Genomic DNA, 14952 nt, shown 5'->3' on the forward strand with positions numbered 1-14952 from the left:
TGCCCCATAACAAAGGCAGAGAGGCAAATATAGATAATTGCTCCTCCAAGGCCGTTCATGTACTCTGGGTGGAGGAGGGGGAAAAAAGGGGGGGAGATGTCTCAGTTTCCCTGGCAACTTGCCATGATGGTGATTGGCAGCCAGAGAGCAAAGGTCAGGGGAGAGGCAGGTGCAATATCTCCTCTCTGCCTGGGCCCATTTTGAAATGATTCATTGCCATCAGCAGTTGCCCCCTCCCCCAAGTAGGACAATTAAGGGCAACTCCCGCTTAAAATTGGCACGTGCTGGGTGGACATCAATGTGTGTGAGTGTGTATGTATGTGTGTGTGTGTGGGGGGGGAGATGGGTATTTCTTGGGAGCTGGCAGTCTGTGGGCAGGGAGCTGTGTGTTGTGTGTTTCCAAGCTGCTAATGAGGTTGAGATTAAGGGAAGTGGGGGCAGTTTCGTAAGGTCTACTCCTTGCTGGAGGGGGACCCCAAGGTAGCTGAGGTGAGGGTAGAGTCATTCCAAAGATGCCAACATTGCTGGGTCTTTATGATGCGGGGGTGGGGGGTGGGGGAGGGGGTGTTAGGGTGAGGTGGGGAGGGCCAGCAGAGCAGCTTTTTTTTGTAGCTAGGGTTTGTGTTTCCTCTATTGTTTCTTGGCAACTGCAAAAGGCAGGCAGAGATGTGTTGAAGGAGCAGGGATGAAACACCTCTCATCCTGAACAACTCCGACTGTTGGGCACCTTTCGACTGACAGAGGCGTTACCACTTTGATTGGGTTGCTTGTTGTGATTTTAAGTAGAATTAAGTAAAAACAGGCAGCTGAAAATTGCTGTTTGGTTGGTACTATCTGGGGAAGGGTGAGGAAGGTTGGGAGAGAGAGAGAGAGAGAGAGAGAGAGAGAGGGAGGGAGGGAGGGAGGGAGGGAGGGAGGGAGGGAGAGAGAGAGAGAGAGAGAGAGAGAGAGAGAGAGAGAGAGAGAGAGACTGGCCCAAAGTCACCAGGTGGCTTTCATGCCTAAGGCGGTTCTAGAACTTACAAGTCTCCTTGTGATTGGCCCAAAGTTACCCAGTCAGCCTTCATTGCTTTAAGGTGCGATTTCAACTCATGGTTTCCTGCTTTCTATCCTGGTCCCTTCACTTCAGACAGGTGCTGGAACAACAGCTCTTAGAATTAGTTCAATCATGATTATCTTCCCTGAGCTGTCCATGGTTCTGAAAATGCTTACTGTACCTGAGAACAGACCAGTTTTGTCTCTCATAGCGTTTGACTTTAAGGACAGAATTAAAACCGGAATAAGACTTGTTAAAGCAGAAATGTGGCAGAGTTATTTCTAGGAGGACAAAACTTAGTTTCATTCTGGACACAGATCTAAGCTAAATAAAATGTTTATAGCTAGTCTAACTTTTGCTGAATGTTCCTCCTTTGATGGCAACACCTCCCACCTTAGTGCCACTGCTGTGCCACTCTTTCCTAGTATGCTTTTTGGGGACAGAGTTAGTCTTTGGGGGAAGAGAGAGAATGCTTTCATGTATTTGTTATGCAGAGTAGGACTCTGTTTCTTCAGCTGCATCACATAAACGAGGTTTAGTATCTGCTTGGAAAATCAGGTAATGCACAAATCATTTTTTTGATTTTGCAATGTCAGATGTGAGATTCGCCAGGTGTTCAGCAATGCTCCTGCTTGCACTCCTTCAGGCTATATTATTATTTGGTTTGTACATTGGTTGTATTGTCTAACCAAGTGCCAAATTAACACACACACTCTCGCCCCACCCCCATTTCATTGTGATTGACTCCAGAGCCAAATTCCTTGATGGCAGTGAATGATGGGTTGTGTAGCCCAATCAGCTGAGGACTGTGGATGTTGGATGCTGTAGTCCATCTCCTTATCTAGAGTGCTAGTTTATCTTTTGAAAAAACCAGTGTTGGCAATGAACCTTAGCCAACATGGCAACCGTCTTGAGAATATTGATCTTGTAAGCCACTCACAGTTGCCTTGAATTGTGAGATGGGCAGGCATATAAATCAAACAAACAAATATTCAAGCCCCTCAGCACAGTAGCCATTTAGGAGAGCACTAACAAAATGTTCTCAAGATCCCAGTTGGATTATCAGCCCCTACTGATAAGAAGTTATAAGCCTGCAAGAGTCTTAGCTGTTCCTTCATGCAGAGTTTCCATGTTGCTTCTGCCAATAAAATTAAACATCTGCACGGTAGATGAGCTGCATTTTAGTGACCATGGCAAGAACGTACCTGTGACCTAGAATATTGCTGTCCATCAGGGGAAGGAGAACGGGTGTTCATGTTGGGACATAGTAACTGAGATCAGACTCTGGCTGTTTGGGAGATTTTGACAGACAGATCACATCATTCTTCTCTGACAGGTTTCCTTCTAGTAGCCATTAAACATGCTAAGATATTCCCCACCAGGGAGGGGGAAAAAATCAATAACTCCCCTCCACATCCCAGAGGACAGGAAGACAGCATACTGCCTCTAGGAGCAATCTGTTATTTATATATTCTGCTCCTTGGTATGGCTTAAATACCAAGCACTTGGTCTCTGCTCCTTGCTCCATGCAGAGGCCCCCTAGAGCTTTGCTCATCCCATCCTCTGGATGTGGCAGAAAGAAATATCTTAGCATTTATTGATCACTCCAAGGGAGACAGACCTCCTGTTTGTCCAGATCCATCTGGGATCCTGTTTCCGTAGTTCAGAAACAATGAGGTTTTTCTCCAAGGAGGTGTTTCCCTCTCTTACTTGCTGGGATTTTTGCAGGTAAGGGAGAAGACTAAAACCAAAGCATTGTTTTCAAACAATTGCATTTGGTGTTCAAGTGTTAAGGCGGGGCACCCTTATTTCCAATTTGCATTCCCAGGATCTGAAGTCTGAAGCCACCTTTGAGTTGCAATTCTGAGGCTGTTAGGCAAATAGGCTTCCGATTCTGTCTCTTATTCTTCCTGGCCTATGCAGATTCAGCTGGATGTCTGAAGAGCAGCTAGAAAGATCGGGGGATGGATTTAGAGGTGGACACCTTACTATGGAATCCATCCATCCATCCCATTCCAAAAGTTGCAAATTGGAATTGTAGATCTGCTCCACTGATCAGCTAGGAGGGCTACTATATCTTCTGGGCAGGGACAGTGGAGAGAAGATTTCTTAGAGCTTCAGGATGAAGGGTCCAAGGTGGAGGAGACATTTGCTTTCCTTGTGAGCCCAACCGATTCTTCCCTGCCACTGGAGAACGTTTGAGGAGAATGTATATGGGTGTTGAGCATCGGTGCTGAGTAGGCACTCACTGTAGCCTGGAAGTAGGACAAGAAAAGACTTTCCTTGGGTCACTTCTCCTCACCCCGCAAACCTCCAGATGGGTGGAAATGCAATTTCCAACATCTTCTGCCACTTTGCTTCCTTAGGATGGGTTTAGGAGAGACTGGCTGAGCCCTCCTACCTTTTTCTCAGCTTGAATGGGCTGAGAGACAAAGTTGAGAGCTCTAACCCAGGGGTCTTCAAACTTGGTCCTTTTATGACTTGTGGACTTCAACTCCCAGAATTCCTCAGCCAGGCATGCCTGGCTGAGGAATTCTGGGAGTTGAAGTCCACAAGTCATAAAACGGCCAACTTCGAAAACTCCTGCTCTAACCCAACTGTATTAGAAAGCAATCTCAGAAGCCCTTTATAAACGCAGTGGTACCTTGGCAACTGAACTTCTTTGAAACTCATTGAATTTGGTATGCAACACATTTTGACCCAAACATTTTGTCCTGGTATTCATTGTTTGTTTGGCACTCAACACAAAAGCTAGGACTTGTCGATGTTGGTAGCCTTGTGACTCACTACATTATTCCTTATGGGGAAAAATTGTTCGGTACTCATCATTTTTGGCACTTTGAGCACCTCCCAGAACCAATTAATATTAAGTACCGAGGTGTCACTGTATAAAGAATGTGTACATTCTGGTGATATTCTCATAAGAAGACAAATTTCCTCATATATGAACCTAGAAAGTGCCTTCGCACAATCTGCCAAAATTGGTTAATTTTAATCTTGCTTGTTTATTTGTTTTTTTCAGGGTATCATATATATACTATTCATGTCCAATATCCAGTACTAAACTGCCTGTTTTTGAAATTGTGGTGGATGTATATGTGTGTGTGTTTACTTAAATAAGCAGAAATACAGTATTTTCTACAAAACAGGATTGGAATCCTACACAGTATCTTCAAAAGCAAGAAAAGGACATAAAATTGAGTAATGAAGCCTTGGTTAAAACACAAGAGGGCCTAACTCATAGACATCTAAAAAATACTTGGGTTTACCTGAAGTTATCAAAGCTTCAGATCCCCTGCTTGAGTTATTTGGAGAAAATGCTTATGAGAGCCAATCCCATTTACTCTTCTGATCATGACTTGGATATTGACTGTTCCTCCTGAATTAGAGCCAGTGAAAATTCCAAGGAGTGCCGCTTCGATCATTGCAAAATTTCTCAGTTTAAGAAGCAGGAGAAGGATGTTGTGTGAACGCAGCCGTTCACTCTCCATTAGAAGCCCCAGCAAGTCCTCTTTCTTTCTTCTTTCTCTCCCTCTCTGGATGCAAAGCTGACTTCCACTGCTCTTTTTCCTGCCGCAGCATCTCTGCTGACGCCAGGCTCAGCTGGGTTCCAGTTAATTAACCATGTTGTCTTATCGGCTCTCTTGCACACATCATCCAGACTGCATGCGAATTAACTCTGCCTGCGATAAGCCTCATTGTACTTAGCCCTGGAGAGCCACAGGCTTCCTTCTCAGGCTTCCTTCCCCTGACATAAACAATCCAGCTTCCCTCAGCCAAAAAGCCTCCTGAGCTGTCCATGATTCCTTTGAAGTGGGCAGGGCCATTAATTCCCTCTCTCCCTGCTCAACCGTCTCCCAAGGCCACCTTCTCCCCCAATCAATCTACAGTGTGTCCTCAAACTAATCACAGTCGGTACCAGAATTTCCATTGCCAAGCAAAGGGCAGTTATTAAATGAGTCACGCCCAATTTTTTTGTCCTTTTCCCTCCCTAGTCGTTAAGCGAACCACTGCAGTTACTAAGTGAATCATATGGCTGCAAAATGAATCCGGCATTCCTCATTGACTTTCCTTGCTGGAAGCCAGCTGGGAAGGTCGCAGATGGTGGTCACGTGACCCTGGGATGCTGCAACTGACATAAATACATGCCGGTTGCCAAGCAACCCAGTTTTGATCACATGACCGTGGGGATGCTGCGATGGTTTTAAGTAAATCCCTTTTTAAAGGGCTGTTGTAACTTCGAAGGGTTGCTAAATGGGTGGCTGTAAAACAAGAACTATTTGGCCCCTCTTTCTGCCTCTGCCTCCCCACTAATCCTCAGGAGAGGAAAGCATTTCCACCTGGTAAAGGCAGACGACAATCCAACGATCCAACCATGGCACACAGGGAGAAGGAGGTGGGAGAGCTCCACCAGTCTCTGCTAAACTCATGAATGAATGAACCTTTATCGTCAAAGTACAACCATGTATACATTGAGATTGGCTCAGCCTCCCTTTGTGCCCCCACCACCACAACTCACAGTGACAACAAACCCACCATCTTGTTACACCATGTGAGCTAATTGCACAACACAACGGCCTCGCAAGTCAATCATGCATAAAGCTTATAAAATTATTTCCCGTTCAAAAGCCTAACAGCCCATGGATAAAAGCTGTTCTTCAGCCTGTTGGTGCGGCTGGCTATACTCCTGTATCTCCTACCCGATGGTTGGAGAGTAAAGAGGTACCGTCCAGGGTGTGAGTCGTCCCTGAGAATTTTCCTCACTCTTCCAAGGCAGCGAGCCCTGGCGAGGTCATCCAGTGGTGTCAGGGAACAGCCCACAATGTCTTGTGCTGTGCTCACCACCCTCTGTAATGCTTTCCTATCCGCGGCTGTCAGACCAGCATACCAAACCACAATACCGTGCGAGAGGACGCTCTCTATAGTAGACCGGTAAAAGAAGGTCATTAGCCATTGTTCTACCCTGTTCTTCCTCAAGACCCTGAGGAAGTGGAGTCTCTGTTGGGCCTTTCTGGCCATCTGGCTTGTATTGATAGGGTAGCAGAGACACTGGATAGCATTTTTGTGGCTGCACCTTTCTAGACCTTTGATGGATGGAGAGAAATGGTACCTAGCTTTTTGTCCCAGTCCAGAGAAGCCCCAGGGAGAAGCCATGCATTTAAGAGATGGGGGAGTTCCATGGTATGTGGAAATGACCTTGGGAGACAGGAGAGCTGCCAACCGGTGTGTAAAAGATATCTCAGCTCACAGAAGGAGGGAGCGTGGGGAAAACATTTCAGAAGGATCCTCCTTCGCTTTCTGGAGAGTAGAAGGAAAGGAGGGGAGAAATACGTTCAGTCTTGCAAGATTCTGTTTATGTAACCTTGCCAGAAAAAGCTACTGCTCCCAGTTGCCCTTCTCATCAAGACTGCCTTGAAGAGCTAACAGGGGACTAGCTGCCAATGTTCATCTGAGTCTCCTAGCGTTTCGTTCATGGGATGTGATGAAAAAAAGGTTTGCCTTTGCCCAAGTAATATGCTCTTCCCCCACACAACAGTTCTCAAGTGAAGATGGGAACACATCAATACAGAATAGCGTTAGAGCCCAGAGGAAAAGATGTAAAGTCTATCTTACATGACAGTTTTGGTGTATTTGTCTCCTGAAAATGGCTGGGGAATTCTGGGAATTGAAGTCCAGATTGCGAAAGTGGTGGTACATTAGAGAAACGGTGGAAGGAGTAGTGTGGAACTGCTTAAGCAGAATAAAAGAGTTGGAAGGTACCTTGGGATTCCAGTATGTGAACAACCGGTTCTCTGTGTGGATGCTGCTTCTGGAAGTCCGTTCTGGGCCTGGGAAACAAAAAATTAGCTACTGGCTCTGCTGAGCTGGTGCAAACCAGCTGAATCCCACTGCTGCTTGGAGGTCTTCTAGTTCAGGGGTCCCCAACCCCCGGTCCATGGACCGGCACCGGGCCACAGCATGCCAGAAACCAGTCCGCGCAAACAAGCAAAGCCCCATCTGCAGGATGCAGGAAGCATGTGAAACCACGCCTCTTCCAGTCCACAGAAAAACCTCTCTCCACGGAACCGGTCCCTGGGACCCCAAAGATTGGGGGCCTGTGTTCTAGTCCTCTGCTCAGGCAGGAAACCCTTTACCATTTCAGACAAATGGTTGTCCAATCTCTTCTTAAAAACTTCCAGTATTGAACCATCCACAACTTCTGGTGGCAAGCTGTTCCACTGATTAATTGTTCTCACTGTCAGGAAATTTCTCCTTAGTTCTAGGTTGTTTCTCTCCTTGATTAGTTGCTTCTTGTCCTGCCTTCGGGCGCTTTGGAGAATAGCTTGACTCCCTCTTCTTTGGGGCAGCCCCTGAGATATTGGAACACAGCTATCAATTCAATAGAGAGTTATATCTGCCTCTGGAGATTGCAAGAAAAAGCCTTGTTTGGAAGTATCTGTCTTAAATACAGGTTACAATGGCGAGCGATTTATTACCTTTTTTCATGTTTACAACCATTGCAGCATCCCTGTTGGTCACATGATGAAAATTTGGATACTTGGCAACTGGCATGTTTCTATGACCGTTGCCGTGCTCCAGGTTTATGTGATCACTTTTTGTGACTTTCTGACAAGCAAAATCAATGGGGCAGCCAGATTCACTTAACAACCATGTGACTAGCTTAACGACAACGAATCACTTAACAACTGTGGCAAGGAAGGTCGTAAAATGGGGCAAAATGCTTTTAACAGCTGTTTCACTTAGCAACAGAAATTTTGGGCTCAATTGGGGTTGTAAGTCGAAAACTACCTGTACGATATAGAAAGTCATATTAAAAGGAGATGGTGTGAAGAACCGGATGTGTGGATTGCAGATTTGGGGGGGGAGTGGGGGGGGGGTTGATATTGTTGGTAGAAATCAGGATCATAGTCATTAACAATTAGTAGTGTTCCATTATACTGCCCACCCCATTCTTTAGCTTTGCACTTTAACTAACTCTGAATGAATGCATCTTGCTGAAACAACCTGGAAGCTTTGGATGAGGGAACTCTGCAAATAGACAGGGATCTTGGGGGCCCTCAAGTGGCCACCCAGGCCGTGGCAATCCTTCTGGGCAGTCATGTTTCAAGTCAGAAACATTCCTTAAAAACTATTAAAACATATCATAACCTTAGGACAGAGGTGGGGAATGACGGCCCCTTTATGACTTGCAGACTTCAACTCCCAGAACTCCTGTTGAACTCCACAAGTCAGAAAAGGGTCATCATTCCCCACCCCTCCCTTAAGACAACCTTTGCTGACTTAACTGCTTTCAAGATAAGGTGGACCTCAACTCTCTGGAGTCTCAGCAAAAAGAGACTGCTGGGAGGGCGTTCGTACATCTGGAGCAGTGTCCCTCAGCCTTGGCAGCTTTAAGAGGTGTGAGGTTCCCTATCTTGCTGGCTGGGGAATTCTGGGAATTGTCCACGCATGTTAAAGTTGCCAAGGTTGAAAAACACTGGCTGAAGACAGCCCAGGATTGAGACAGGCTGACCGCTGATTCATGAGCTCTGATGAGTTTTCCAGGGTTATGAACCAAGATTTTTCCGTACCAGAGACGGAGTAAGGTCTGGATTGATTCGGCATGGAGAAGATGTGCACACTGGCTGAGGAGGTCTGGGAGGGCCATGTTTGAAGACCCCTGCTCTAGGGCTTCTGAGCTGTGTTGCTGAAAATTGGTGTTGAAACTGGACACATCTGAACTTTATGATTCTTACTAGCATTGTTCCAAAAACTGAAGACAGTTGACTCTGACTCCAGCTTAAGTGGGGAAAAGGAACTGTACTGGTTTGTATCATTGCCTTATCCATTACAGGTAGTCCTTGGCCTACAGCCATATGTTTAGCGACCATTCAAAGTTACAACAGCACTGAAAAAAATAACCTACAACTGGTTATCAGGTCACATGATCAGAATTTAGGTGCTTGGCAACTGGCATCTATTTACAAAGGTTGCATCATCATTGGTAACCTTCCCAACTGGCGTCTGACAAGCAGAGTCAATGGGAGAAGTTAGATTCGCTTAACCAGCACATGATTCACTTAACAACCGCAGTGTTTTGCTTAACAGTTGTGGCCCAAAAGGTTGTAATTATTGAGTGAGAGAGACTCATTTAACCATCTTGCTTAGCGACAGAAGTTCTGGTCCAGTTATGGTTGTAAATTGAGGATTACCTGTATTGTCTAGGGCTGGGATCCTCAACCTTGGCAACTTTTAAGACTTGTGGACTTCAACTCCCAGAATATATATGAAAAAGAAGGTAACGAGCTGCACTCCATTCCCCAAGCACTTTGAAAATCCTTCCTGCCCTAGCAATACTTTTGATTGCAGCTCCCGCTTTTCCTAGCCAATATTCAGTGCCACAAGCACCAGAAACCTGTTTTCTCTTTATGAGTGCTGGCCTTCTTAAAAACATTAATTCTCTTCCCCGACTCTTGAAATTCCAACATGGCTTGGATATTGCAAGAAGGAGGGTGAACTTGGAAGTACTTCGTTGTGCTAACTATAAAAGTAAATGTAAGCCATTTTTCCAGGTTCTCTTGCTTATGAAATCAGTAAGAAAATCCTTTTTAATTGAAATATTTCGAAGAAATCCTAAATTAAATGATCTTCCTTGTCTCGGTGTCATAAAAGGGATCTGGAATATCCAGGCTCTTATCTAGAAGTCACATTTGGCAAACAGAAAGGTTGGTGAGTGAAGATGAGCTACAAGGATCTTTAATGGTTGTTTTCTTATAGATGTTTCATTACCCAAACTAGGTAACATCATCAGTGCTAGCACTGATGATGTATTCAAGATGGACAGTGATTAATATTTATATGTTACTCATATGTAAGGGTGTAGGCCTATACATATGTTGTACATAGTATGTTTAAATGTGTGTTGTGTATGTGCACACTTTGAGAGCAAGCAACTAAATTTCATTTTTAATCTCTGCCATTGTGCCCACAGTAAAAAAAATGACAACAAGGCTTATCTAGCTAGCTAGCTATGACGTTGCCTAGTTTGGTAATGAAACATCTGCAAGAATACCACCAAGCTCAGAGTGCATCAAGGATCCCTCATTTCAACCCTGAGCTAGAAATGTTTCCTTGAATTGGTAACCTAGAAGTAAAAAACCTGAGCATAAACGACCCTTCCTTTCATGACTCTGCAGGGAGACAATATTTCAGACTGTTCTTTACTTGAAAAGCATTTCTACCTCTTCTTTGGCAGGAGTTGGCTAAGAAGCAACTGGGACCAATAACAACTGAGATTCGGGAGGCTGGCAAATTCTACTGGCAGGAGTTGGCTAAGAAGCAACTGGGACCAATAACAACTGAGATTCGGGAGGCTGGCAAATTCTACTACGCTGAAGATTACCACCAACAATATCTGCACAAAAACCCGGATGGCTATTGTGGCCTGCAAGGCACTGGTGTGGCCTGCCCCGTAGGCAAATGAGAGTTCCCCAATGGGAGTATCCTCGGGAGCCAGGGTAATCATAACCCTTGAACAGTTACCATGGCAACCGGCGGCCTAGCATCTTCGTAATTCAACTGTGATTTAGCAACGGGGGCCTTTGTTCCCTTCTTTTATGTCTTGTAGGACCCTGTAAGATTTTGGGGGATCAGGTCAAAAATGGGCAGCCTGCTGGACGAATTTGCTGTGGATGTTAATGCTTTGTGTGGGAGAGATAGATATAATTTCCATCCAGCGCAGATGTTTGGGATCGCCTGACAAGGGGCTGATAAATATACATTATGCATTTATCCCTTTCTTCGTTTCTCTACCATCCCCAAGAAAGCTGATGGAGCCATCTGTGATTCCTCCATCTTTGCAGTGAATTTGGTTATCAGTCCTCAACTTACAACCACGCTTGGGACCAGAATATCCATTGCTAAGCAAGAGAGTCCCTAAGTGAATCGTGCCTGATTTTACAATCTTTTATGCCTTGGTTGTGAGGCAAATCACTACAGTTAACTGAATCGTGCAGCCGTTAAGGGAATCCAGCTTCTCCCATGGACTTAGCCTGTTGGAAGCTGAATGGGAAGGTTGGAAATGAAGGTCCCATGAGGGTCCCCTCACACGAGCCTGGGATGCTGCAACCATGTTCTATACATGCCAGGTTGCCCAGCACCCAAGTTTTGACCTCGTGACCCTAGGGATGCTGCGAGAGTTGTAAGTACAAATACTAGTTGTAAGTCACCTTTTCAGTGCCTTTGTAATTTGAAATGGTCACCAAACTGGTAAGTCAAGGAAAACTCTGTACACACAAACTTTGCTCTTTTGATCTGGATCTGCAATAGTGATGAATATCTGTAGCTCCTTTGTAGGATGATAAAGGCTCGTTCTCTGAGCTTGTGGGTTGGTTTCTGAATGTTTTGATAGCAGGCTAGGTGACATCTTCAGTGGAGTTCAGGGGATGTCAGAGTTCTTCTGTTTATAAAGGCTTCGGGTGTGGGTGTGTCAAGTGAGGGTCTTGTGATGGCTCAGGTGTGAATCATCAGTGAGAGTCTTGTGATGGGGGGGTTACATCAGGTCAGGGTCACTGACATTGACATCCCCTAAACTCCGCTGAAGATGTCACCTAGCCTGGTAATGAAACATTCAGAAACCAACCCACAGGCTGGGAGAACGAACTTTCACCCTAATTCTATATCTGGCACTTGCAATGAAAAATGTACCTGGCACGCTAGCTTCAATCTACCTCTGCCCAATGGATCTTTCCATACTAAATTCTTTGACAAGGTGCTCATGAGCTGAACAGATCTACAGGCATCCCTTTTGGCTTGGGACCACTTTCCCATCTCTCTTCATTTTTTTTTATTTTTACAAAATGCATTTTACAAAATATCATTTCTCTTTTTAGTTACATTTGCTTGCTTTCTAGGAAACGAGAAGTTTTGTGTTGTACAATAGACAATTTTGGGGACAATTGTAAAGAATTGGCAGTTCTTTTTGAGAAAGGTGGAAGCTCTTCCTTCTGAAAGCCATTTGGCCAAAGTTCCCCTAAAGTGCTTAGCTGCCCTCCATCACCAGATTTTGGACCCTCATCCTGGCGTTTTACTAAAGCTACAAAACCATTGGACAGAGACCTATCTGCTCCACAGACTGTCATATCTCTTCTAACATTCCTTACAAAGTTGGGGTGCCCTCCAGCTGTCTGGAATTCCCTGGTTCACACTGCCAGTGCTAAGAATTCAGGAGGGGGGGTCCCCACATTTCTGGAGGACACCTATTCTTTCTAGCCAACAGTCATACATACTCCACACCTAGGAAGTTCTGATTAGCTCTCTTATTCTTGGTTGGCCATGAACGCAACTATGTCTTCAGGAATCCATTAGAGTTGGGCGACCGATAAATGCAATAAATGGGTATATTTCAGTGTGAATACCAGGTTGTGTGTCTCAATTATTAGTGTGGTGCAAAGAACATACCATTCGCCTCTTGTCGTCATGCCAGTAGTGGACACCCAACTGGTGTAGAGCTGATGCTCTCCATACCAAGCTCCAGTTTTTCTGTTGGGCAGAAACAGATTTGGCACAAAGTCCTTTCCTTCTTTTCAAAGCAGGAAACCACATTATTTCACAAAAGTGCTTTGAAACAGTAGCTCTGTTGTGAAGTCAGATTTGGAAGTCAAGCATTCTTTAAAGTAGATCTGGTTGTTTTATAGCCCCCCCCCCCCCGGCCACATCCAGCCCTCTGGCTCTCTCTCTCTCTCAAGCCTGTGTGGATCGCATTCATTTTGAAAGTGACTGCCTTCAAGACTAATTTAATTTACATATGTGCATGCATGCATGTCTATGCACCTTCACAGCCCTATTGGTTTGGCCCTTCACACAGTTCCAGTTTTTCATGTGGCCCCTTGGGAAAGTTTATTACCCACCCCTGCTTTGAAGAGATGCAGAGTCCTGGTGTGGTGGAATGTGGCCTGGATTCCCAGGAGGGAGGGGTTGCATTCCAGAGCAGCAAAAGACAGCAAAGTTTAGATAGTGGGAGAAAGAGTTAAAACAGCTGCCCCGTAAGTGTTTTCAGAGTATATTTAATGGTGCAAGTAGTTGCTTCAGTTTGTCAAGATTTCTGTCTGTAGGTGAAGAACCATAAAGGAAAACTCTTAGAAGAACCTCAACATGTGTTTCTTAGTTTTTGGACCCTGATGCCTGTCGGTTGCTCTCTCTGTTTTATCCAATCCCTGCACTTTTTGTTAGGACATTAAAATTGCCTTGTTCCCAAGCCTGAATTTCATGATTGTAAGACAATCTCTCTGATATTAACATGCAACACACAATTTAAAATGTATACACTATTCATGGTAAATATCCAGTATCAAATTACTTGCAAGGCAGTTCAGATTTTTGGAAGGTTGTTTTTTTTTTTTACTTAAGTAAGTAATGATATACAGTACTGTTTTCTGCAGTTAGGTTGGAATCCTATATACCTTTAAAAAATTGAATCCTTATCCAGAAAAAAATGGTGCCACAAGAGGCAGGATCATCCACTTTGGGAAAACTCAAAATATTTGCAAAAGTATACAGTATCTTGGAGTAGGAAGGACTTGCTGCACAGCTGGTGGTTTCGCCTCACTGCTTACATGATAAACTGCATTTTTGTATAGTATGATGGGCAGGCAAGTCAGCGTAGCTTCCTGCCCTTGAACAAGCCAGCTGGCCAACGTAGAGCACCAAAATTGGCAGCTAGCTGGCACCCTTCGCTCTTCCTTATTCTTCTCTTGGTTCATGTGCTTCTCTCAGTAAGGTGGAAAGGACGCTCCAGCAGGCTTCCCTGGGAAGGGAGGGAGGTTGTGTGTGGCATAGCCATGTTATTGTTATTGCAACAATAACCACAGTGCCTTTACATGTCGGGAAGAGAGGACCATCCCAGGAGAATCTCAGACTGCTACAACCCCCCCCCCCCAAACTGCAGCAAAATTCCGAGTGCATCTTTTTCCCTGGCACAAGAGCCGAGTCAATTTCTGAAGCTCACCGGAAACAAATCGGCCTCAGAGCTACACATAGTCCTCACCTTATGAGCAAACTGGGACCAGAATTTCTTTTGCTAAGCAAGGTGGCCATTAAGTGGGTTGCGCCTTCTATGTTTGCTGTGGTGGTTAAGCAAATTGCTGCAGTTGTTAAGTGAATGGCAGGTTCGTTAAGAAAATCTGGTGTTCCGTATTGACTTTGCTTGTCAGAAGCTGGCTGAGAAAGTCACAAATGGTGACCACTTGACTCCGAGATGCTAAACTGTCATAAAAGCACACCGGTTGGCAAGCAGCCAAATTTTGACCGGGGATGCTGTTGTGGTTTGAGGACCGGTCATAAGTCAGTGCCATTGTAATTGAGCAGTGGCTAAATGAATAGTTGTAAGTTGAGGACATCATTCACCCGCATGGAAGGGCCCCCCCCAAGATGCTTAGGTCACAGGTGTGATTGTGACTCTAGAGTGGTTGTTGGTAGAAGAAAGAGAATTGGAAGAGAATGTCCCACAATAAGACACGATAGGCAGAACAAGAAGCAATAGATGGAAAACGGATCAAGGAGAAAACCATCCTGGAACCAAGAAGAATTTTCCTGTCAGTTACAACAATTAATCAGGGGAATGGTTTGGCTTCAAAAGCTATGGGTGCTCCCTCACTGGAGGTTTTTAAGAAGAGATTGGACAGCCATTTGCCTGAAATGGTATAAGGTTTCCTGCCTGAGCAGGGGGTTGGAATAGAGGACCTCCAAAGTTCCTTCCAATTCTTGTTATTCTGACTTGACTCACTAATTTCCCAAGCAGGCATTCATCAGGATTGGACTGCAGAGTAGGCCAGCTTCTGTTCCTCAAGTGTGGGTTATGTGACCCATCAGTGTGCTCCTTCCCAAAGTCCACCTCCACCCCCCGCCCCCAAATTAGATGCCCTAAACCACATGGGAAC

The 14952-nt window shown here is 45.1% G+C and overlaps 1 protein-coding gene across 1 annotated transcript in view; it reads left to right on the forward strand.

Annotated features, from left to right (window-relative positions):
- Positions 1–10499, forward strand: part of LOC308672225 (mitochondrial peptide methionine sulfoxide reductase-like) — a gene marked incomplete at both ends in the record, with an annotated part of 42560 nt that extends 32061 nt beyond the window's left edge. The window contains one exon of the mRNA XM_081334947.1: positions 10341–10499. Coding sequence (XP_081191073.1) covers positions 10341–10499 — 159 coding nt within the window. The remainder of the gene's footprint in view (positions 1–10340) is intronic.
- Between the last annotated feature and the right edge of the window lie 4453 nt (positions 10500–14952).

This window comes from Vipera berus, assembly GCF_964194415.1.
Source record: "Vipera berus genome assembly, chromosome: 9".
In the NCBI taxonomy this organism is placed as follows: domain Eukaryota; kingdom Metazoa; phylum Chordata; class Lepidosauria; order Squamata; family Viperidae; genus Vipera; species Vipera berus.